The sequence below is a fragment of the Sebastes umbrosus genome, chromosome 15 (assembly GCF_015220745.1).
Source record: "Sebastes umbrosus isolate fSebUmb1 chromosome 15, fSebUmb1.pri, whole genome shotgun sequence".
NCBI lineage: Eukaryota > Metazoa > Chordata > Actinopteri > Perciformes > Sebastidae > Sebastes > Sebastes umbrosus.
Genome location: NC_051283.1, coordinates 25093102 through 25119139, shown reverse-complemented (window position 1 = coordinate 25119139; position 26038 = coordinate 25093102). Strand labels below are relative to the sequence as shown.

At 39.8% G+C, this 26038-nt stretch overlaps 1 protein-coding gene and 1 long non-coding RNA gene across 5 annotated transcripts in view; one reads left to right on the top strand and one right to left on the bottom strand.

The window, feature by feature from the left end:
- The window catches only part of LOC119502972, a 70443-nt gene that overhangs the window by 16214 nt on the left and 28191 nt on the right, over positions 1-26038 (bottom strand). For 2 of the 3 annotated variants that reach the window (XR_005210231.1, XR_005210229.1), the window contains exons 1-3: positions 22673-22744; positions 15667-15743; positions 2909-3069 (exon numbers count right to left, since the gene is read on the bottom strand). This is a non-coding gene — a long non-coding RNA (uncharacterized LOC119502972). Of the gene's footprint in view, positions 1-2908; positions 3070-15666; positions 15744-22672; positions 22745-26038 lie in introns of those variants that run through there. The other variant, XR_005210230.1, reaches the window with a different exon arrangement.
- prdm1b (PR domain containing 1b, with ZNF domain) lies at positions 556-13351 on the top strand. 2 transcript variants are annotated; one of them, XM_037794343.1, is made up of 7 exons: positions 556-690; positions 1379-1701; positions 5913-6032; positions 7653-7893; positions 9676-10586; positions 10699-10827; positions 11492-13351. In XM_037794343.1, the coding sequence occupies exons 2-7, from the start codon at positions 1531-1533 to the stop codon at positions 12062-12064; spliced, it is 2145 nt and encodes a 714-aa protein (XP_037650271.1). In that variant the 5' UTR covers positions 556-690; positions 1379-1530; the 3' UTR covers positions 12065-13351. The 2 variants fall into 2 exon arrangements, with proteins under 2 accessions (XP_037650271.1, XP_037650272.1); XM_037794344.1 differs by lacking the exons at positions 556-690; positions 1379-1701; positions 5913-6032 and adding an exon at positions 6937-7134.

Below are 26038 nucleotides of genomic sequence, written 5' to 3'. Positions count from 1 at the left end.
CATCATGTAAGAAAGAGAAAGCATTAGTGGGATTATTCTTTTACTTTTTTTCCTGATTGAATTAAAATGAAAATATAGAAGAATAAAATATGCTTGGGTGTGTTTGTATAGGTTTGGGATTTATATAGTGGTGTTTGTGTGTGTATGTGTAGCAGGGGTCTTAGGGGTCTTAGTAAAAGACGTTCTACAGTGAGATGTAGGTCAAGGAGATACAGTGGCAGCAGATTGCTCATTAAGTGCCAAACCAAGCAAAAGTCTATGAGTGTGTTTTTCAGTGGCAACAGGCCAGCCATCTGCTCTTCCTTTATTCATTCATTAACATGTCTTCTTTGTGTGCGCGTGGACGTGTATGTGTGTGTGTGTATGTGTAAGCATTCATCACAACAGCCACTTGCTGGCCGAAGTGTACAACGTCACCGATGTTGTTGTACAAAACCAACAGTTTGTGTGTGTGTGTGTGTCAGATGGCTCAATCACATGACCACGGCGGCTCGTGATTGGCCGGGGCGCTGAGCTAAAAAAGCTTGGCGCAATCCAGGCTCATGAGTTTTCTGGGGACGGTGACAAGAGCAGGATAACCAAAGGATCTAACTGACAGGGACGACTGACACTGGAGAAAGAAGAGAGAGTATAAAGAGGGATGACATAGCCAAAGAAATGAGGATCCTTCAGATGAATGAATGTGTGCAAGTAAGTCATGTCTTCTTTTTTTTGCTGGCAAGGATAAGCTTGGATGGATAAAAGATGGATAAGAGGAAACAGAATGAAAAGCTGACCTACTGGCCTCGTAGGAAACGGCTGGTTAAACTGATTGGGACGTTGGCCAAGTGTCAATGAACTTTGGTTCTTCATGAATGGAACCGGCTGCCTGAATAATGAATGGCTGCCAGAAGGCATTTTTAAATAGTGGAAAATAGTAGAGTACTTTAAATGGATTTCAAACAGTCATAGTCGACTTTTGATACCAAGATTACTTGTATCAAACTTCAGGTATTCTATTAATGTTTGACTTGTAAAAATGAGTTGTTTTTCACTGTCAGTTTGCGTTGGGTAAAGAAGTTAAAGAAAGGCATTTTCTTTTAATTTAATTTATTTTTATATAGCGTCAGATCATAACAGAAGTTATCTCAAGACGCTTTTAGACCGTACTCTATAATCTAGAGACCCAACAAGAGATCCCACATGAGCATGCACTAATTGCAACAGAGGCAAGAAAAAAAACTCCTGTTGAACGAGTAGAAACCTTGGGGGGAAACCGTCTTTTGGTGGGCGGACAACTGCCTCTGTCCAAACATGTACTTTGCCTCAAACTTAATATGATAAATTTCTGTTGCAATAAATTCTAATTTCAACACTCTCCTCTCTCTTCCTTTTCCAGATCTTGAGCTTTAACCAGCGCACCTAAGACAAGGGACCTACCCGACCAAACCAAAGTACTTCTATACCAAAGCAACCTAAACCAAAACAGAACCAAACCAAAGCTCCAAAGCTTGCATCCATCACCTACAGTATATTCTATATATTGTCAAGATGAAGCTGGAAAGCACACCAGGAGACATGAGCGGCTGGAGGGAGGTGGACTTTGTCCTCAACTGCACCTACATCGTGCTGGACCAGGTGTCGGACCCCAGCTTCAGCCTGCCCAAAGCCATGACTTCCATCCCGCGCAACCTCACCTTCGAATACAGCGCAGACAATGAGGTAAGAGCGATCTTTCAGATTGTTTCACCCATCGGGATAAAGAACGGTTTGAAACTTCTTATAAAATTTAAACCTCTTTTTGAGTTAGTCGCAATCCCGTACGACGTTCTTGAATGGTCAGTTTGGTCAGATTAAAGCCAAATATTAATTCTGTGTTACATAAATTTCTGTTGGGCCATCTGCATTGGGTTACTTGGAACAAAAGATCCGCTGACTAATGAGTTCTTCGCACATGCAGCGGAGTGCACAGCGTGTGTGTGTGTGTGTGTGTGTGTGGACATGAGGCCACTGGCAGCTTGAGGTCAAGGGCCTTTCTATGTCTTCTGGCCATCTTAACTTCCATTATGTCACCCAGGGCCAGATCTAGCCCTTTTGGTGCCCTTGGCAAAATTTGGATTTGGACTTAATCCATATTTATTGCAATAAATAACTGTATTTATTGCAATATAAATAAACAATTGGTCCCTGATATTGTGGGCATAAAAGTGTTTACACTTTTATTAACAAATAAGTGTTGCTGGGCAGATGAAAAAGTGTGAGAAAGAGAGTTACTGGGTTGAAAAGTGTATTTCTTTCGTTCTTTATTTGTTCATTTGTTACCTCAATGCAGAAAATGAGGAAGGGCGCCCACCAGCATTTTTCAAAATTATTATTATTGTTTTATTTTTTAGAAGGCTACCAGCGCCACCCCCCCGAACGTGGCACCCTAAGCGACCGCCTATATGGCCTATGCCTTAAGCTGGCCCTGATGTCACCCCTAATTTTGCAGCCATTGTGCAGCTTCTTCGCACTTCTGTCTAATAATAATGCACGCAGGATTTAAACATGAACATGCACACACAGAGTTAAGACGTCAGACATCAGCTTGACTTCCAGCAGGTGATCTTATTGCATCAAGGCTTCCCGCCTCTCCTCTTTTTTTTCTCCTTTACAACCATGACGATCTTATTTACTTCCCGCGTCCTACTCCTATTCCCCTCCCACTCAGGTGAGTCAGGTAGAGTAAACATAATACCCCCTGACCTATTTCAATCAGCTGACTGTGTGAAACAAAATCCAGTACAGTATATCTGCCCAGACATGTCTCTGCAAAGTGCTGCAATCATGTCTCCAAGCGAGGTTTTAAAAGGGAATTTGTACCGTAACTAAAGAGAGAAACATTGTCTTAAAAAAAAGGAAGAGAGAAAGAAAGAGATGTCACACTCACTTGTTTTCTTGTCGCTCTTTACGCTCAAGACTGATGCTTGCGGTCGACTTCGCTGTCCCCTTCCTCTTTCTGTCTTGACCCAAGCGACACTTTCTGCCGTCGTTCCCCTTCTCTCTAGTTCTCAGAGTTCTTTCTTCCTCCTCTCTATGCAACGTTTACTGCTGTGGGAAGAGAAAAGCGTGCAAACAAAGGTGCTAAAAATCACTTTGACTGCGAATGTCAAATCCCCAGCTCTTGTTTATCGGCTAACACGTCTCACAAACACTTCGCTCGCTCACACTTGATGCAGATAAGCTTGATTTTGCCACGTGCTCACATGCAGCAGCGCTAATGGGACATTTTACAATCATAATTGTAAAAAAAAAAGTTTATCTTATATCCACATCTGACAATTAGATGCATGTGTGCATATGTGAGTCAAACAGAGATCAGATAAGGCATGAGACTTGAAAACAAGCACGAGCGCACAAGCACACTTTCACATGGTTACCAGTAATCCGCTTTGCTTCAACTGGCCCTTGACCATAGAGTGGTTTCCCTTCTTAAAGATGGTGTCATGTGAATCCTTCTCCTTAACTCGCCAAAGCTAGTGCTGGGAAATTAATTTCCTATGACGACCATGAAACACAGCCACTCCTTTGTATAGGTTTGTGGGACGTGTGCATGCATGTAATTCCTGTAAGGCACAGTTCACACAGTTATCAGGAAAGGATTTTTCACGCAGGTGAGTGTATGGTACACATGTTTCAGTTTCGCAGATGAGTCAAATCTAAAGAGTTTAGGGACTTTAGGAAAAGTTCGACCCAGTTAGGTTTAAGTAACAAAACTACTTAGTTAGGTTTAGGAAAAGATTGTTGTTTGGGTTAAAATAACACCAGAAGTGGCGTAACTGAAGTACGGAAGTTACGTGACAATTAAATCAACTTTGACTTGTGGTTTCACACGGGACACGAACACCGGCCTACTGGGCGAAAGTCCTGTACAAACCCAACCACCCTGACCTCTTCCCTACCCAGCATTCACCGCTCTTTATACTTCTCGGTTCACAATTACGTGGATTAAAAAAATTATTTTGTGCTGACCATCACCAAAAAAAATGGGAAATTTGTGTTTGTACACAAATCAATACATCAAAATTACGTGACTACTTGACTGGGATGATAACTCGGAACTTCTTCACACCTTTTCTAAACCTCCTTTTCCTCCTGTTTTTTTATTCCGAAGCGTGCCAGGAAATGCAAAAAGAAGGGTGGAGGGGGCACGTGGCAGATGGGGCGTTATAGCAACGGGTGCCAGTGAGCCGGGAGAGAGGCAGCGCAGGGGATGGATGGGGAGGGAGAAACCGGGGAGGGTGTGTGTTGGTAGTGGGGGGGGGGATTTAGGTTAAAACCAGATGATTAACTTTCGTTGGGGACAGGCAGGCGGCCAGGCAGCTTGTGCGCATGCCCTGGTTTCAACCTGGCAGGCGCAGAAGCTATTTCTAGAGGGTTAAGAAAAAGACCAGGGATTGAGAGGGGGCGGGGGGGCAGGAGGAAAAGGAGGGCGTTCAGGAGTGTGATAGCGTGGGTCTATTTAAGAACGGCCATCCTCTTTTCTTCAACACCACCCTCCCCCCGCTCTACCCGCTTCCTCCCAACCTGGCCTGAACTGAGCGGTTAAGCAGCGGCGGCGGCCACAGCGATTCGTTAGTCACGCAACGCCAGCAAAGCACAATGTCCCTGTCACACCGGCTCATCGCATCCAGGAATCACCTCACTCGCCTCCGCGACACACACACACACGCACGCACGCACACACACACACACACACACACACACACACACACACACACACGCACACACACACACACACACACTCACTCCCTCAGTGACCTGTTGTTCTTCTAATTAACTGCTTTTACATAACTCAAGAAAGCCAACTCCATCCCATCGTGATGTGATAAATAATTACAAGGTGTTTGTCATTTTTGTTTATTTTTAAGGTTTTATCTTTACACATGAAGTCCCTTTTGAGGGTCAGTTTGAAATACAATTCCTCAATGGAAGAAAGAAAGAGTGTGTGTTTATGTATGGGGGGTGGGGAAGGATGGTAAGGGGGGGGTATTTAAGGATTGAACACAAAGCTCCTCAAGACACAGAGGACATGGAGGCTGTGTGCGTACGCCACAGATGCTGCTGCCTGATGGTGTGTGTGTTGGTCCCAAGCCTGTGCACTGTTTATGAAAAGTGTGAATCATGTAGCTGTTCTGCACCGCGTTTTCTTAACCAACTCATTAAAAAAATAACCTTAAAAGGTGAGACATGATGCAGTCACCTGCTTTGCTTCTTACCACACACGTCACTGTATATCCCTGGGCTAAAGAAAATGTTTCGACACGCTTTGAACACCTATTCCAAGTAATCCAGCTATGGTCTATTCCAGGTGATACAGCTATGGTCGATTCCAGGTAATTCAGCCATCATCTATTCCTGGTAATTAAGCCATGGTCCATTCCAAGTAATACATCCATACGTAGAGCATTTTGCAATCAGGGCTCTTGGGCTTCGTCTCAACTTGTCTAAAGAACAAACAGAGTCATCATTGTCTTTTAAATTGCTTTTTATGCTTTTGTCTTTGGTTTTTTAGAATCAAAAGTCTAGTACTGTCTTCACAAATGAGAGATCAGGTGACACTGCTCCTTCTCTCTCTCTCTCTCTCTCTGGTGTTTATGAGGATCTGCAGGTCAGAGATCAGTGGAGTAGGTCAGAGAAAGTGTAATTCTCTTCATACGATTAACTCGTTAGCGTTGAAAGTGTGTCACCTCGTGGGTTTTAACCTGGATCGGGAGCTGTCTCGGTCAACGTGACATTTCAACTCACGCAAACAAACTGCTGGACATAAAAGTGTTGCAATATATTGTATGTATAGATTTAAAGAAATGTGAACTATTGTGTGCTTTTTTGACCTGAGAGATTTCAACATGGGACTCTAATAAATCTAATGATGAAATTGGTTTATGTTTCAGGTGATGGGCGTGTTCAGCAAAGAATACATCCCTCAGGGGACTCGCTTTGGCCCCCTGCAAGGAGTCATCTACACCAAAGACAACGTTCCCAAGCAGGCCAACAGGAAATACTTTTGGAGGGTAAGGGGAAATGCACACACACACACATATACATGCGTGTAACCCAGCTGAGTGTGGTCAAACATGGGAAAGTCTCAAATCTAAATGTAAGAAAAGGAGTTGAGGAGCCACTAGGGACGTGTTTTCTTCTTCCTCTGTTATTCATAAAAAAAAAGAGACATCCGTTGCTCAGAAATGTCACAGTCTAGGTCCGTACGTCAATCAGGAAACAAAAATTGCTTTCACACACATTACAGCCGCGTAGAGGGGTTTTGGTCAAACTTTTAGAGGAAGTCATGGACGTAACAATGGATTCACTCTCACGCAGTCATCGCAGCCTTACCGTCACATAAAGGAAGGGGCTATTGTCCAACATGCACGCAACACACACACTCAGATCAATCCCTATCTTTCCTCCCCCATTTAGTCTTCAAGTCCCACGTTTCTTTTCTCTCTCTCTCTCTCTCACATCCAGAAGTAGCTTATGTCATTTAGGAATTTTTTCTATTCTGCTGAGTCAATCCTCATAAGGACTTTTCGCAGTCATCCTCCGTGTTTTCCTTCCGGCTCTGTTTTCCTGTAAACCTGTGCAAGGGGTGCCGCAGAGGTGCAATAGTGAAAGTCTGACGCTCTCTGGGAGTGTTTTTGTTGTCGATCTTGTGACACAGGTGGAGGAGGGAGGGGGAGAGGGTGCGGAAGTGCTGCCAAAGGCATGCCTGCCTGTCAGTGTGTGTGTGTGTGTGTGTGACAGGCAGGTGCTGGCAGGCAGCCACCAATTACATGTTATTTGTTTTCATTAGCCGATGCATTCTTGATATCCAATGAAAGACAGGATCATAATTAAGTGTAGCGCTGGCATGTATTTCAGAAACTAAATTACAAAACAGGAATGATAATAATGCTTGAAGAAGTGAGAAAGAGAAAATGAGGAAAGAGGGAGAGTGAGAGAGAGAGACAGCCCCTGTGGTGAGAGGCCGACCACGCCTCCATGCCTCACCGCCGCTACTAATACAGGCACACACACTGAGGACACACAGAGCACAGCTGTAGAGTGTAGCAGAGCAGAGGAGCAAACATATACTGTAACTGATAACTGAAGGATATTTAACTGTACATGGCAGAGGTGATTATTCTGACTTTTTTCTTTATAATCTTAATTTATTTAAATTATTTTATTTGTTTTTTTATTTTTTTATTTGCACTATATCGATTTTTTGATATTTTTATGTGGATTTTATTAAATTTTGTATTTATTTAAATTATAAGAAATAGATTTCTTTTGATGATATTATGTGGATTTCATTTGATCTAAATTATTTAAATGTATTCTATTTTTTTATTCATTTAAATTATATAAATGTTTTGATGATTTTATGTGGATATTATTTTGTTTAAATTATTAAATTTGTTTTTTTTAATTAATTTAAATTCTGTAGATATTTTGATTAATTTTAATCAGCAATTTTTTTTTATTCTTTCAAGAATTCATGGGCCAACAGATGGTCAAACAATATAATCAATGTGACCATTTACCATATGAAATATTAAACCATTTAATATACAAGTAATACTCATGTTGCACACAAATCAAGAGTTCTGTGTACATGTTTTAATCCCATATTCTCTCCTCTTCTTCTGCAGATTTACAGCGGCGGTCAGCTTCAAAACTTCATCGACGGCTATGACGTTCACAGGAGCAACTGGATGCGCTACGTCAACCCGGCCCGCTCTGTGGCCGAGCAGAACCTGGTGGCGTGCCAGAACGGCCGGGACATCTACTTCTACACCATCCGCCCGGTTGAGCCCAACCAGGAGCTGCTAGTGTGGTACAGCCAGGAGTTTGCCCAGCGGCTCTGCGGCCAGCAGGCCGACATCAAACAAAGTGAGTATTCAGCGAGGAGGGGGAGCTTTTCAAGGTTTTAGTATCAGGATGTGGTGGTCGTCTACACTGACAAGATGTGACAAATATCTTGAGGCACAGGAAGGAATGATTTAAAGAGAAGAAGTGAAAGACTGATGACACACACACAATGTCATTTTTACTGACGAAATGACAGATTTAGATCCGTGGCCATGACTAAACACATAGCTGAAAGTGTGCTTCATGAGATGATATCTCTCTTATCAGCAAAATTATATCTCCTCAAAATGAATAAAGACACATTATTCTTCCTTCCTGTGAGTAAGACCTGATATTATCTTTTACCAACAGTAAAGATGCTATTTCTTCATGTCTGATTTACCGTAGAGAGACAAATATGTACGCAAGATCATGGGGACACACACAGAGACCAAACAAATCTCAGTATTTCATGACGGTGTGGTAAATGACGTGGGATTTTAAGGAGAGTCTAAGGGGGAGTAATGCCCGGTCAAAGTACCTTTGTGAGTCATCTGTTTTCAGCTATTAGTAGAATGGCAAGTCATCCTCCTGAATGATTGTGTGTTGCCGCAAAGTCTGATGACTAACACCAACTGGATACACCAGATGCGTTGCCATTCATCTTCGTGACTAATGCTAAGGCGGTATAATTGTGTTGTTTTATCAAATTATAGGATCTTAAAAGCTTTCACCTGCCTTTCAAGGTCAGGTATGCCCATTGTTTGACTCACGGGCGTTTGATGTCCTGATATATTTATAGTGAAGGCAATCAAGTTTGGCAGCTCAGGTGCTGGTTGTTGAAGCTTCCGGCAGCAGCGATTGATCGCACAAAGCCAGAGGATATTTTGAATCAGTTTGTGCTTTCAAAGGCATTACTGTGCATTTGTAACTTAGACAAAAGATTTTAACTGATTTTTTAGGTTGTAGCGGGCTCAGTTTAAGTCATAGTCAAGTCAGCACACTGACACACTGACAGCTGTTGTTGCCTGTTGGGCTGCAGTTTGCCATGTTATGGTTGGAGCATATTGTTTTCTGGACAATATTTGTCATTGTTTTGTGTTGTTAAATGATTTCGAGTAATAAATATATACATATGTTTGCATAGAGCAAGCATATTTGACCACTCCCATGTTGATAAGAGTATTAAATACTTGACAAATCTTCATTTAAGGTACATTTTTTGAACAGATAAAAACTGTGAGATTAATTTGCGAATAATCACGATTTACTACAGACAATCATGCGATTAAATATTTGAATTGATTGACAGTTAATAGGCAAAACCATGGAAAAACACTGGCACAGCCCTTTAACTGACTCTGAATGCAGTTCACGTAATGAACACAGAATGACATGACACATGAAACAGCAGTTGACATACAGTAATGGTGACAAATTCTCAAAAAAACAGAAGGAAAAAAGGAAGAGATGTTTCGCATTATCTCAGGGGAGTACGACAGCCATACCCAGAAAAGGTTTCGCAAATGAAACTCGCCGTACAACTGTGACAAGACACGTGGACTCCCACACGCCTCACCACTGACTTATTCTCCCCACATCAAAAACACTACTGAGATTGACAAACAGAAACCTATACTGCATGATTTACACACCAAGTCAGACTGAAACTACTATCATTTACCATAAGAGGGAGTGCCTTCTGTAGGCGGATGTGTGTGAAGCATTTAGACTTGAACTCACTTTAACTAGATATTATGATGAGCTTTTTTTCCCCCTCATCAAACTCAAACAATACTCAATATTTATTTCATTTATTTACAGAATACATCAGTTCAGATGAAGACCACGAGTCGGAGTACACCAAACAGCACCTACCTCAGCAGACGTGGCTCGCAGAGAGAACAAAGGAGGGAGTGAAAGAGGAGAGGGATGAAGATGGAGAGGAGAAGATCGACGTGGAGGTGTTGGAAAGAGACACTCCGCCTGACACACCCGACGACCAGATCATGGACTTCAGCAAAAAAGTTGAGAAGGAGGAGAGCGACGGAGAGCCACAAGACCGTCCTTTCCCTCAGTCCGAACACAGAGAGCCCAGCATGGGCTTAAATCACCCGTACTTGCATAAACCCCATCCTGCACTCCCGCCTCAGCACCGAAATCTCCCTCTTCACCTCCACGGCCTCTACAGGGAAGGCGTTTCATCTTACCCCCTTTACCCCCAGTCCAGACCCCTCCAGCCCAATTACCAACTCCTCCCTCCCTACGGCGCGCACTACCCTCGCCTCCTCCTCCCCTCGTACTCTCCTCCCTTTTCCGGGATGCTGCCTTCAAGAGGATCCCTCCAATACAGCAACTACCTGGGCACCGATGGACTCCCTTACCCGCCCATCGCTCCACCTAATCTGCTGCCGGTGTCCCTACCCTACCCTCCGTCTTCGCAAGGAGGTCTGAAAGAACTCAAACCAAATTTGTCGCCACCACGAGGCGCCCCGGCCACCCCGGAGCTCTCCCCTCTCCCAAAGCCCGACGGTCAGCATCAGTCGACCGAGCAGTCTCCCTCCGGTTTCGAGGAAGCCATGAATCTGAGCCTGGCTACGATCAAGAGCAAAACGGCGACGCGCAACGGCCCCGGCCACAAATCGCTGCCCTACCCGCTGCAGAAGCAGAACGGGAAGATCAAGTATGAATGTAACATCTGCACGAAGACTTTCGGACAGCTGTCGAACCTCAAGGTAACAGCTTCAGTTCATCTCTCTCTTGTGCTTATAATTGGATTTAACATATTCCACTTTTTAGATGCCAGTTGATGAAAGTGCTCATTAGTTTTTTTCCATGTAATTGTAGGTCCATCTCCGAGTGCACAGTGGCGAGAGACCATTCCAGTGTAACCTATGTAAAAAGAGCTTCACTCAGCTGGCCCACCTCCAGAAACATCACCTGGTCCACACGGGGGAGAAACCACACGAATGTCAGGTATGTTGAAAATGTCAATCGATTAAAATATTATTATTATTATTATTATTATGTCATTTAGCCTCCTTCGCGACAAGCTTGTATGACATTAGTACCAATGCATTCTGTAGATTTTGTAGTTTCATATGATACCAATATCTTCACTCTAGCTTTAAAACTGAGCCCACTAAGGCCTCCTAAAGATCTATAGCCCTAGTTGGAAATCATAATCTCTAGTGTTCTCCCTCTCTACAAGCTTCTTACAAGCTGATCTCACCATGACGCTGATGTCAAAGCAACAGTGTGAATGATTCACAAGGAAGCACACTGTATACACAATACATAAAAATGCTCCATGACACATAACTTTCTGGTAAGGTAGCGTCTGTTAAATTTTCAATGAGCCATTACCCACTTTGTTATATAATTGTTTAGCAGCGTGACTCCGTGGGTGTGAGTGTCGAGAGCGTGACTAGAACAAAGAAAGAAAAGCAGTCCCTGTTGCTTAATGAAACACAACAGAACTGGAATAGCACGGTTAACCCTGATACTCCATGCCATCCACATGACATCATACTGGGCTGCTCAGTTTTTTAAAAATAACCCTAAACACAATCAAATTGTTTTCTTAAGGTGTTAATCATGCACGTGATTGTAGCTTAACCTGTCATTTCATGCTTTCCAGGTGTGTCACAAACGCTTCAGCAGCACCAGCAACTTGAAAACGCACCTGCGCCTCCACTCCGGGGAAAAGCCCTACCAGTGCAAGCTGTGCAACACCAAGTTCACCCAGTACATCCACCTCAAGCTGCACCGCCGCCTCCACAGCAGCCGCGACCGGCCCTACCGCTGCCAGCACTGCGCCGGCGCCTTCTTCCACCGCTTCTCCCTGCGCATCCACCAGTGCAGCTGCTGCCCGGCAAACTCCAACGCGCTAGTCAACGTACACGTGAAGCAGATGGTGGAGCGGTTCGACGCCAGCCAGGAGGCCGACATGCTCACAGAGGTGGCGTCGGCGCCGCAGGTGGAGGAGGCAGCGGAGCGCTGGTTGGCTCGTACGTTGGAAGGCGAGGGGAAGGAGGACCAGAAGGAGGCCACAGTGCTGCTGAAGGCGCTGACTGCGGCTATTAACGCACCAGCGCCCATGGCCCAATCGGCGGTACCTAAGTCACACCACAGCCCTCCACTGGCCTATCAGGAGAGAGCCAGCGTCGTCCATCTCCACCAACGGGCAACAGTGAAGACAGAAGGACAGTGAGACGCAATTGAAAGAGGGGGGGAATATAAAAAGGACACACCATCAAACCAAGAAAACAGATGTCGCCAAATAAAACTCCCTTTATAGTCCATGAAGGGCGTTAAAGGGAAAATAAACTTTCATAATCCAATGAGCGCAGCACCAAAAGAAGAGCATTCCAAAGACTGAGCGAGGGTATTCAGTGATTGTACTTCCTCCCAGTTTAAAAAAATGAAAAAGGAGGAGGGGGTTGTTAAGCTGTGAAGTATTTAAAAAACTTTTCACTCAGGTAGAGAAGTGTTTGCTTTTTATGTGCTTTAATTTATTACTTTTTTTAAAATTTGAGTCGTCTTTATTTATTTAGTTGTATAGTTTGTTTTTTCTGTTAGTGTTTTTTTTTGTCAACATTCCAAGGAGATTTGATTTCTTAGGAAAACCACAGACAGACTCAGGAACGATGACGCGGCACAAACGTGCAAATGAGTCTTCCCTGGTATTGTGCATTGTTTCGCTTTGTGTGACAGCGTGTTTGAGAAGCTTCTGGGGCGGACGAGTGGAAGTATATCCTGTATGAACAACAGGGCAAAATGATGAAACCACCTTCCTGCAAATATTTTATTTATTTATGATATTTTTTTAAAAAAAAGGGAAAAATCAGGTTTCTTGAAACTGAGTGTTAATGAGCGATTGCCAAAATTACAATCAAAGATCATGAATGTGTAGCACTGTTTTTGGATCAACTCAATCTTACATTAGAAGTGAGGAAAGAGGTTCTGAAAAAAAACATTATTTATCTTATTTTCTGGATTATTCTCTAACTTCTCACAGCTAATTTAGATATGAGAGTATCAAAGACACGCTGTGCTGAACAAAACCAAATGCCACCAAAAAAAAACAAAACTACAGATTCAATGTGATCACAGTATCACAATAAAATATGTACACAAGATCTTCCTCTTATTCTGGATTCAAATGTTTCAGATATTTTCTTACAAAGCTTTACTGTAAATGTTTTGGAAAACAAAAACGAGCAGCACTGGAATAGAAATGCAACTAGATCTGCGTGGTTTTGGTTGTTCCCCACGACCAGAAGACGGGTACTGTTTCTTGAAAACTGTACTACTGAGTCAGGGATGTACTTCTTTTTATCATTTTTGTAGTGTTATTTTCTTTTGTACGATACGTTTGTCTATGTAGTTTATTTTTGGAAACAGGCCATGAGATGTTGAGAATTTATATGTGAGAGACTATTTTGATGATACTTTTATATTGACATGATGTAGCATATTAAAAAATATTGTTTCTATATGTCCTGTGTTTTGCGTGTGTTTTCATAAGATTTGAATATATCACTCTGTATAATCACTAATCCCCTTCATGAAGACCATGATGAGGCAGCTGCAAGTTATGCTCTCCCCGCACCCTCTCTACAAAACGGAACATTTATTTTTAATTAAACACACATCACTTTTGAAAAACAAATATTTTATGATGTGACAACGTGATGGTTAAAGGGCACATGTCATGAAAAACTCACTTTTTCGGTAATTGTGCTCACACATTTGGGTATCTGGAGCACCTACCAAACCACAAACTGTGAAATAACACAACCCAGTCAGTTTTTTGTGGGCTGCCTAGATCAGAAAACACGTGATTTGATTTGGCTCCCCTTCCTATTTCACATACAGGCTCATTAGAGACAATTACTGACAATCTCATATCAAAGCAGCCAGAAATGCACGCACGGGGAAATTATGACAAAATTCTCTTTCTTTGAACACAACAGAGTTAGGTGATATATAGCCCACGGTAGAAATGTGTCCACCGGTAGAGTTTTGGCAATATCTTCAAAGAGAATAGAAACACAGAGACAAAACTCTGGTGCTTTTTTTGACAACAGACGTTAGATGGCGCTGCGGTCGCGCTGCCACCATTTGGGACTGAAAACGCCAATGAGTCTGTGGCCATGGATGTATAAAGAGACGTAGGTAAATCAGAAAATATTTTTTTTGTAGGGAAATCAACTTCCCAGTACGAACACTTAAACAGCCCTCATTTAAATCATTTGGTCCTAAAAGTCGTAAAATAACTAATAGCCGAATCCAGATTTATTTTCCTCAACATAATGAATGTGCATCAGACCCACGGGACTGCACCGCCCTGCACACTCATATGACATATCCGGTTCTGCCAGCTTGCTGCTAGCTGTATGCAGCTTTAATAATGGATATCCTGGCTGTAATTCATCACTTTCATTATCTTATAATACACACATGGGCTGTTTGCTGTAAGCCTGTACCGTGGTGGATGCATTAACGTCTCTGTTCTCAAACAACCGGCTATCGACCAGTAGCTAGTAGTGCTAGTAGGATGACATAAACGCTATTTACTAACACGCAGGGCAAAAGCACAGAACACAACCTCTTATACATCCATGATCGACTTTGGGGGTTCTTGACATGAAAAAGTTTGAGATTGCTCTAAATATCTGTGCGCTAGATTTTTCTAACTTCCATTTATGTCCATCGCTCACATTATGTTCCTCTGGGAAGCGTCCGGGCAAAAGAGTTTAATAAATAAATACGCAAGTAAGTAAAAAGTTATAATAGTATGCATATTTATAATATTTTTATTGTTCAATAAAGGCCATTTCGGTAGAGACATTAAATATGACAATAGAATAGAAATGATTTTGTTTTACTTTTGTATGGCGTTTTGTAGGCGGACGTTTTACTGGCTTCCGGTAGTCGCTTTCAGTCCAAAATAGCGGAAGCGTAGCTCTGCTGCTGGGCGCTGATGTTGCAATGGAACGGCCAATTGGCTTTCACTTCTCATCAATATACGTTCTTTGATATCGTTTCCACCTCAGTCGCAATTCTTGCGTGATCTTGTGATTCTTGCGTGATCTTGTGATTCTTGCGTGATCTTGTGATTCTTCCATGATCGCGCAATATGTGATCTAGCGAATCCAGCTGCCTTGCAAGGTAACAGGATTTGGGCAGACATGGAGGAGGAGGAGTGAAGTTGCAAATGCAGAGCAGGAGGAGGCATACCAACAAACCCAAGATGAGGAAGAACTCTGGCTACATGATTACCAGACATTTGCACGCTGTAGTTTATTTTGTTTTGTCAGCTTTTTGAAATGATAGATGAGAAAATCCTGCAGGAAAAGTCAAGTCAAGCTTTTCTTTCAGCATACTCTAAAATACAAATTTGTGTGATTATTATAATGCTCTGACTGAAGTCAGGCTGGTATTTATTTGCACCTGTTAACCTTTAAACCTGTAACACTGAAATTGTTCTTCTCAGGAACCTTAAAGCCATATTGAAAGAATTCTAGTTATACTGTTTTAGGTCTTTTGTTTGTTTGCTTTTTTAAAAAGAAGAAATGAATCAAATGTGATGAAGTACGGTATGGTTATATTAAACCATGTCTTAATTGAATGTACAGAACAATTACTGAATCGTGATATTAAAGTTACATATACCGTGATAGAAGATTTTGGCCATATCGCCCACCGCTAGAACACAATAACTAAAAGTCAAAAGGTCAAAGTTACTGGGCCTGTATGTTGTAGGCGTGAACACAATGCATACGCCCTTGTGACATCCTGCTTACTAACCTTCTCTTACTGGTAATAAACTCTAGGAAGTCCCACGCTGCATTCCCCTGATAGGTTCACTTTTCAGGCTCTCTTTCCTAGAAAATACAGGAAATGAAACTAGTCTGTCACCAATGAAACTCAGAACATACTTACCTTACAGTTTTTATCTTTTAAAAAAAAGTGTGACAACAGTCACTGTTACGGTCATGTAACTTTGCAGAGTTCAAAAGGAAGGGTGTACGAATTACCAATGCTGACAGTAATTACAGCAGGAGTTGAGTTGCGTCACCTTTTGAGTCTGATTATAGAACATTGATCAAAAGAACTGCTCAGAGGTCAGAAATCTTATTTGGTCGAAGTCACTGATTTTTGCCTCTAGAGCACCTTTTTCTCACACAAAAAAAAATATTTGTGGATTTGAGACCTGAAAACAGTGCGAGGTATTTACGGGCACAGCAGGCATACCTAAACGAACATGAAACCCCAAAATATGATTCTAACTTGATCATTGGTGTGCCATGACGGTGAGACACACTTTCAATCTACAAATTCTATAACAAAATTACTGGTAGCATGGTTTGCTTGTTACAGTAATTCTCTCGCAGTCTCTCTCTCTCTCTCTCTTTCTGTGTCTTAACCACTTTCTTTTTTCTTTCTGCTGTGTAGCGACTCCTCTAGTGTTTCCTCTTGTGATTTGTGCTGCGGGGGAGAACCCTACAGCAAACACCTACACGCCACTGACCAGAATAAAGGCACCTCAGACCTTTAAAATGTGCAGTCAAACTGAAGTGGTGACAGGAAATCCTTCTGTGCTGGCAGACAGCCAGCTGCACAGCCAGCTACACGTTCACCCTACTGCGCAATTAAAGCTGAAGTAGAAGAGATTGGAGCAAATATGATTAAAAAAAGTTAGTTTTATAAAACGGTCACTATATCCTGACAGTAATACATTTCAAATTATAAAAAAAAAAATCATGTGCCTCTGTGTCCTCCAATGTCCTCCGGTGTTCTCCGGTGCTCCTAATGGTATCCGCCAAGATTTCACGGACCGGAGGAAAACAAGCAGTCAGAGCTGACCTGGGGTCTGCTGTTCATCTTCTGTCTATGAGAGCCGGCTGTCAATCACTCGCGAACTCCGATAAAATGGTCAAACTAGGCAGCGCTGATCAAATATGAATCAATATTCTGTTACTGTAATGCCTATTTCTCACCTCAAATGTTTTCAGAATCATCTTGTAGTGTACTGTTTAGCTGTAAAATTAGAAAGTTTGTGGGAATCCCAAGCACCGCTCACATGACCGGAGCACAGCCAATAGGAACGCTCTCTCTCTCTGAAATGACCTGTGATTGGCCAAGTCTCCGGTCACGGACTAGATTTTCTAAAGCCTGAAAACAGAGTCATGAGGAGGTGCAGAAGTCTAGTTATCTCTCAGAACACCTGAATTACAATATGCTGAAAGATTATTATGGAATTTTTGCCCAATGACGCCCAAAAATGTTGCCTTCTGAAGCTTTAAATCTTCCCAGTTTACATCGTTATTAGACACAATTTCATCATTGTGACCATATCCCATTACATCTTTGTCAGTTGGTTCAGTTAGCTACCTAACAGTCAAAGCGAGCAGATACTGGATGTGAATATACAGCGACAACTAATCTCTACGTAAGAAAGAACAACTGTGGTGCAACCTGTTTCAGTGTAGTGATAAGTAAATAATAGGGCTGTCAAAGTTAACGCGTATTAATGCAAATTCATTTTAACGCCACTAATTTCTTTAATGCATTAACGCAACTTGCGATTTTGAGGTTGTAGCGGGCTCAGTTTTAAAGTTAGAGTGAAGATACCGATATCATATGAAACTAGAAAACATAAGGAATCCATTGTACGTGTCATACTAGCTTGTCGCGAAGGAGCCTAAATAACGCTCAAAACCTACGCTAAATTTGGCGAGGAAAAACTGGAATGGCCATTTTTAAAGTGGTCCTTTGACCTCTGACCTCAAGATATGTGAATAAAAATGGGTTCTATGGGTACCCACGAGTCTCCCCTTTACAGACATGCCCACTTTATGATAATCACATGCAGTTTGGGGCAAGTCATACAGTGTGTTCCAATCCGCGTACTTCTGTACTTACACTTACTATTTTGAGTGCATAAGTGCGTTCACACTGGGAAGTACGGCAAAATGCAGCGCACTCAAAGTACCCGGATGTTGTACTCAAAACGGTCAAATCGTTGAGTGTGGAACGCTGGACACTTTCCACACTCAATTGTCGCCATCTTGGCTACGCAACGGAAGGGGCGGAGCCACGACCACTATTCAAACATACGTAGATAACAGAATAAAACAATACAATACGTAAACATACCGGTGCATTTTCAGCAAACAGGAGGACACATCGTAGGCGTAGGCGACGACGTTGGAAACGTAATTTCCCACTGCTTTCATTTTTTTTCAGAAGATATATTGGCGGATAGCGTGCCGCGGTCAAATATTGCGATCGTCATTTCCGGTCAGTGCGCCGCAGAGTATTCGATTTGAGACGACCCTACCCCGCTTAAATTTACGCACTACTCAAGTGAGTACAGAGTGCACAAAGAGCACTACATTGAAGTGTACTTCTGGAAGTACGTGGATTGGAACACACTCATAGTCAAGTCAGCACACTGACACACTGACAGCTGTTGTTGCCTGTTGGGCTGCAGTTTGCCATGTTATGATTTGAGCATATTTTTTATGCTAAATGCAGTACCTGTGAGGGTTTCTGGACAATATTTGTCATTGTTTTGTGTTGTTAATTGATTTCCAATAATAAATATATACATACATTTGCATAAAGCAGCATATTTGCCCACTCCCATGTTGAGTATTACATACTTGACAAATCTTCCCTTTAAGGTACATTTTCGTGATTAAAAATTGTAATCAATTGATAGCCCTACTTTGAACCTTAGTCTGTACAGAATACATTGGCCCTTGTATATACTGTACAACCTAGCAGAGAAATACACTCAATCAACTAATGTAAATTAGTAAAAAGGCTAACATATAGTTTAGGAAAGATCAAAATTAGACAAAACCAAATGAATTATAAACATTGTCAGTTATTAAACAGCATTGTCATAGACAGTACTGTTGGTTGCCTGGTTGAGAAGACAGAGCTCATGTGAAGCAGACATCCTGTTTATAATTTCTTTGAAAAACAGACACTCTAGTTCCCCTCTTCCGCCGGCCAACTGAACAGCAGACTCGATTCACGAATCACAACAGGACATCCTTTACCTTGCCTGCACACCATGAAAAACACCATGATTATGCAATGGTGTTAGGTTGCAGCATGCCTCAGTAAAGTTACAGTCAATGTGAATGTAAAAACATATTCTAAGTTATCTCTTCAAGAGTTTATGATCAGGTCACTGGAAAAGTGATGTGAACTTCAGCACGTACCATGCTGCCCATCTAGTGTTTACATAGAAGGAAGTTGTGTTGAGTACGCATTAGGCCTACAGCTGATGAAAATTCCCAGGGAAGTCATTACCTCAGATTGTGTCATGCATCTAACTTGCATATCTTCTCCTGAAACTAGATAGATCTGATTTCCAGGGGAGAATAGATGCAAAGTTTCCAGTTTCTCTGGGGTAAATGTACCCTGGAGGTCATTAGTAGATCCCTTACAGGAATCATCATCCACTTTACGGCTCAATGACAACTGGAGTCATTTCCTTTCCTTTCAGCATTCCAAAGAACGGTTTATCTTCGCGACAATACATGGTCACAGAGATCTTCAAGTCTTACTCACGATGCTTTCATCCTTTGAGTGTGTCATCATACCAGTCTAGCCAATGTGTAATGCTTTCACATTTACTTCCAAGAAGCCAACAACTGTGGAGGCGCAACCTGCCAAAATAAATAAATAAATGAATAAATAAATAAATGACTCTAAGAATAAATAAATGTGATGAAATGTAGCAAAAATATTATTCAAAATAAATGTAGTCATTAATTAATCGATAAAACGTGACATAAATTGATATTTCTGTTTTAATTTGCTTATTTATTTATTAATCTTTGTATCTTTATCAAGAAAAGGTCAACATTTTTATTCATTTTTGCATTTATATTTGTTTATATATTTATTTTATATTTATTTCTTTAATTTTGCATTTATTATATTTATTTTGAAATGTGTGTATTTATTTATGTATTTATTTATGCACGATTTTCCCTTTGCATTTCATCCTTTATTTATTTCCCCAAACTTATTTATTTCTTAATTCTTTTCATTATTATTTTTTTTATTCTTTTATTATTATTTTTTACACATTTCTTTTTACATTTCTTTATGCATTTCTGCTTCATTATGCAAATGAGGGGTCTGTCACTCAACGTGTGTCATAGGGTCAGAGTGTGGGTCAGAGTACATATATTGACTATATGTTTATATATATAAATATATATGTGCTAAATTTAAAATTGCTACATTTAATGCAATTTATTTATTTATTGAGCCATTTATTTATTTATTCATTTATTTTTGATTTTGGCAGGTTCCGTCCTCCATAACCACCACCCCACCGAACATATTGTGCACCATCAAGATCCACCACTATTTTGCTGTTAACATATAACGGCTGCAAACAGTGCATCACTGATTCCGGTACGCGACCTGACTTACAACCTATAAAGATGAGTGCACGAGCAGTTCGTCAGATTGATTTAGCGCAAATGCTATTCACCAGTTCCGGACAGAGTAGTGTGTCACTGCCATCACGTTAGCAGGAAATGTACAAGCATTATCCGGACAACACTAACAAGCCGGATCTGCCGCACGCTATATCCAATCTTTTTCTCAGGAATAATGACAATACTGAAATGATTCAGTGCATGAAAGGGACAGAGAGGGGGAGGAGAGGGACGAGAGGAAATAAACTTTAAACTGCACATCACTTATACTCAGGAAATTCACTGAAGTCGGCTTGTTATGCCAACTTAGATATAGAGTGATCCAAGGGTGACGTATTTTTGTAGGCCAACCAGGAAGGTAGCATCGCCTTGGTTCCCTTGACAAAAAGACAGTGCTTTTTTTCTATTGGGTTTTGGATTGTTGCAGAAAATAAGCTGGTACCGGATCAGTAATCTGTATCAGCCGATAACACAAGTTCAGGTATCGGAATCAGTAACGGGAAGGAAAAAATGGTATAAGAACATCGCTTAATGGAATTCTAGGTAAAAGTAAAAAGTATTTATCAAATGACAAAATTCATATTCATTGCAGTTCCCATAGCAATAAACCAAGTTAATAAACAGCCAAGCCCTCTCACTTGGAAAAGACTATTCCCCCTTTATCTGTGATCTGTAATCCCTGAGCATCACATTACTTTCTGTTTAATTTCAACAGAATGGTTCCAGGATGATAATGTTAAATGGCAGGTGTGTGTGTGTGTGTTTTATGTGGGTGTGTGTGTATTGAGAGTGACAAAGACAGGGACTTTGCTCTGATGCCAACGTTCACTTTCAGTTTAAAGTTGTTTGATTACGTGCCTGTAATCGCATATCATCAGGGTTGATCCCTTCTCCATTAACTCCAGATTCACCTCAGTGTTTGACTTTCGGTTGCAGTTATTTTTTTAGTCAGCAGCAGTAAAGGCCACTTACATGGGTGTGGGGTCACTGAGTAATAGCACAAGTTTATGAAGCCGCAGCAATCAGCTACATGGGTCTAAAGGTTCAACATATAAAGATAATAAATATTGGTTTATATCGCCATATTTAGTCATTTCAGGAAAGAGGCTATGAAACAATACGATCAGTTCTCTGTACTCTGTCTGCTTGAGAGTGAAATGTTTTGAAAAGTAAAAGTAGGACTTTTATTACAAAATATTTTATTATAAAAATTGTATTAAAAAAAAATAAAAGTATGTGACACCTAGTCCTACAATAGAGATTTACCACTATTATGATTGGCTACTGTTACAGCAACTTAAGTCTTAGCTATCAGCTTAAAGCTACCAGCTAAAAAAGAGTATTTAGTAATTTTTTTTCAAGAATGAATGGACGTGAACAAGGGCCCTAAAATACCAGCGGTACGATGGTACGACCCAATTGAGGAAAAAAAAATTAAATCTGAGATTACGAGAATAAAGTCATAAATTTACGAGAAAAAAGTCGTAGTATTATGAGAATAAAGTCATAATATTATAAAGTAGTAATTTTACGTGTTATTTTCTTTTTTTCTCGTAAAGTTATGAATTTATTCTCTTAAAGTTATGACTTTATTCTCGTAATATTGTGACTTTTTTCTCGTAAAGTTATGACTTTATTCTCGTAATATTCCGACTTTTTTTCTTGGAAAGTTCTGACTTTATTCTCGTAATATTACGACTTTTTTCTCCTAAAATTATGACTTTACTCTTGTAAAATTGCGACTTTTTTTCTCGTAAAGTTATGACTTTATTCTCGTAATATTACGACTTTTTTCTCCTAAAATTATGACTTTATTCTCGTAATATTATGACTTTTTTTCTCCTAAAATTATGACTTTATTCTCGTAATATTACGACTTTTTTTCTCTTAAAATTATGACTTTGTTCTCGTAATTTTACGACTTTTTCTAGTAATATTATGACTTTATTCTCGAAATCTCAGATGTTTTTCCCTCAATGTTGCCCTAATACTCCGTAGTACATTTGCTCTTTGGCCCTCACTGCATTAGACTTATATACTATATACTTAGACTATAAACTGTGTTACCTTCATCACAATGATCAAATATTTGCGGCTCCAGACAGAATTATTATTTAATTTTTTTGGCCTAAAATGTCTCTTCTGATAGTAAAGGTTGCTGACCCCTGATCTAGCGGATGAATCGTGATACTGCACTCTAATTAAAAGAGACAGGTGTAACTTGAAGTTGCTGCTTTTGAGTTATTTTCACCATTATTATTATTTTTTTTAATTTCACCATACTTTCATGCTATAGACTACTGCTCACAGAAAATGAGCCAGACAAAGTTGTCACTCACCTGGTGATAGCAATTTGCTTTCCTACGCCAAGACAAGAGTGTATTAATGAAATATTAAGTTGTTAAATTCCTTGAGTTTTAATGGCATCTTATATGTGCATTACTGCCACCTATTGGACTGGAGTGTGGAGCAGTAGATTGGCAGGAAAAACAACAACAACTAATTTCTATATATTATTCGTTTTACTCTAAAGTAATTAATTAGAAAGATTGCTTTCTTTCTATGATGTCTTTCCGAGCAGATTCCCCAATACCAGAGGTCTCTTAGCAACCTGCGGCTCCGGAGCCACATGCGTCTCTTTAGCTCCTCTCCAGTGGCTCCCTGTGGATTTGTAAAAATGGAAATGAATAACTGTTTTTTGTTTACATTTTCATTTTTTATTTATCATTGTTGTAGGTCTATGGTACGACGGAGTATAAGGGCCACATTGAAGAAAAATAAATAAATCTGAGATTTCGAGAATAAAGTCATAATATTACGAGAAGAAAAAGTCGTAGTATTATGAGAATAAATTCATAATATTATAAAGTAGTAATTTAACGTGTTATTTTCTTTTTTTGACTTTTAAAATTATGACTTTATTTTCACAATATTACGACTTTTTTTCTCGCAAAGTTCTGACCTTATTCCCGTCAATTACAACTTTTTTCTCGTAAAGTTCTGACTTTATTCTCGTAATATTATGACCTTTTTTTCTTGTAAAATGATGCTTTTATTCTCGTAATATTATGACTTTTTTCTTGTAAAGTTATGACTTTATTCTCGTAATATTACGACTTTTTTTCTTGTAAAGTTCTGACTTTATTCTCGTAATATTACAACTTTTTTTTTTCTCGTAAAGTTCTTTAAATTAAATGTAGCAATTTAATGTTGTGATAAATTATCATTTGCAAAAATATAAATTATTATAAAACTAATGATTTGCAAAAATAATGTCTTTAATCGCAGGGTGTAAGATGACGGAACCTGCCAAAATAAAAAATGCATAATCCTAATATGCATAATGAGGCAGCAATACATAAAAAAAAAAGTGTAAAGAAATGTACAAAGAAAAGAATACAGAAATGAATATGTTTAGGGAAATGAATAAGAGGAGAAATGCAAAGAGAAAATTGTGAATAAATAAATAAATGCATGAATACATAAATAAATACACACATTGAATAATGAATATAACATAAATTGAAAATAAATAAATTGAAAATAAATGCAAAAATAAATAAATCTAAAAAACATAAACGCGAAAATAAATAAAGTTTTTTTCCTATACTATGTCTCTGAATGCTGCTGTAAGGCAATCCCAGCACAATGAAGGATACAAGGATTTCACTTTAATTACCCTCCCTATAAAGATGAGCTCATGTTTTCAGTCTCTTATCTCTCTTATCTCCTCATGATTATCGGTGCAATCAACGTGGGCGGCTACTGTTAGCAATATAAGACAACTTTAGTGTTTGATTATCATATCGTCATTTTACAGTATCACATGTATGTTTAGTAGATTTATCACTTTTTTCAAACATGCATGTGCATATATTGCTCTGAGAATCTAGTGTCTTTTTATTTTAAAGGCACAGCAAATGTTGACAGGAATTTCTATTTGTCACATAGAGGGAAAAAGCTTAGTATCTATTTATTTTATTGACATGTTTATAGTCATGTCTTAATCAAAACAAGTAGCACACACTGGAAGTGACTTTTACTTATTGTTCAGCAGCTTGCCATCTTTGATTGGATTCAGCATGCTGGTAGCACCATCTAGTGGCAGAGTAAGCAACATGCATATAAATGTGTGCACAGACCTGCCTCAGTAGTTTTGTGCCCTTTCATCAGTGATCACGTTGCAAACTGCATAGAGACCACAGGGTGTCGCCATTCATTCACTGTGTTTTCACACTGTGCAGGTAAACACAATGAGGAGCTATTTCATAATTTTACAAGATACCTGATCTGTAAATTGCTGGTATCGTTTTCACTTTATGAGTCTCTGTGTGTGTGTGTATGTGTGTGTGTGTGTAAACAAGGCAAAATGTGTTCCTGGAGACACCTACTGTAGCGGGAACTACCACAGAGGAGGTTTGGCATGTTTTGCCATGTGTTTATATGTCTGTCTGTGGACAGATTTTGTCACTGTGATCGCGTCACAACGGTGCAAGATGCAGTCACAAAACTTAACGGGTGTGTAGTTGAGGTCAAAATGAAGGTCAAGTTTGGAGATGGGTGTGGTTCAAGCAAGGGGGGGTGGAATTCGGGGGGGCAAGGGGCCTTTGCCCCCCCGAATTTGCGTCCCTGGAACGATTTGGTGTCACAGCTGGTGACCCCATTGCAAGGTGGTTTCTAGTTAGTTAAAGTAGTTAGTTCTTCTTCTTCTTCTTCTTCTTATTATTATTATTAGGTACAAAATCTATAATAATAATAACAATAACTAGAGGCAATCTTGCAATAGGATTATTATTATTATAATTATTCTTCTTATCAGTAGGTACAAAGGATATAATTTGAAGTAGGCTAATTATCTGTAGTCCTGAACTTTCCAAATTTGTGTCCTTGCAAGCGCTCCCAGTTATTATCTCCCATCATTAGGCATGGATCCTATAAACATACAGGTTTTAAATACAGTATATAACATTATATAATTATTTATAAAACAGAAAAATAATCAGATTTTGTCAGGGACAAACCGATAAAGCCATGGGGTTTATTTATTTCCCTTCTCTTGGTGTGTTTAGTACACTGCCCTTTATCAAGATGGAGAGACAGATATTCCATATCTGACCTAAGAAATACCAAAAAATTAGGAACATCGTATCATAAAAGCAAACTACTAACAGCCTGACTTTTTAGGACATTAAAGTAATTAAAAAGAAAAATTGTGATCAAATTTGTATTATTATTTGAACCGAAGAGATGTAGACATACAATCAGCAATACAGCAGTGAATGACTTTTCAATCAGCTGAATTATATGTGCATATGTAACTGTATGAATAGGACTATGCTTGTTTCTTTATTTTCCCATCCTATTGTTCTTTATTTAATTATTTATGTTTCAATGTATTCTGTTGTACATAATGTGAATTTCCTTGGAAAGCACTTTGTGCTTTGTTCTTGAAAAGTGCTCTACAAATAAAATTATTATTATTTTTATTATTAAAAATTGAAAGTCTACCAATATACAATATAAGCTAAAAACAAAAATAAACATAATATAAAGCACATCTTAAGTCACTCAATTAAGTCACTCAAAGTCACTATAATGGATGCAGATGAATACACATGCATTAACATACATACATACACATACACATAGGGCCAACATATAATACATACTAACATATTGCACATACCTGCAATAAGGAACAAAGT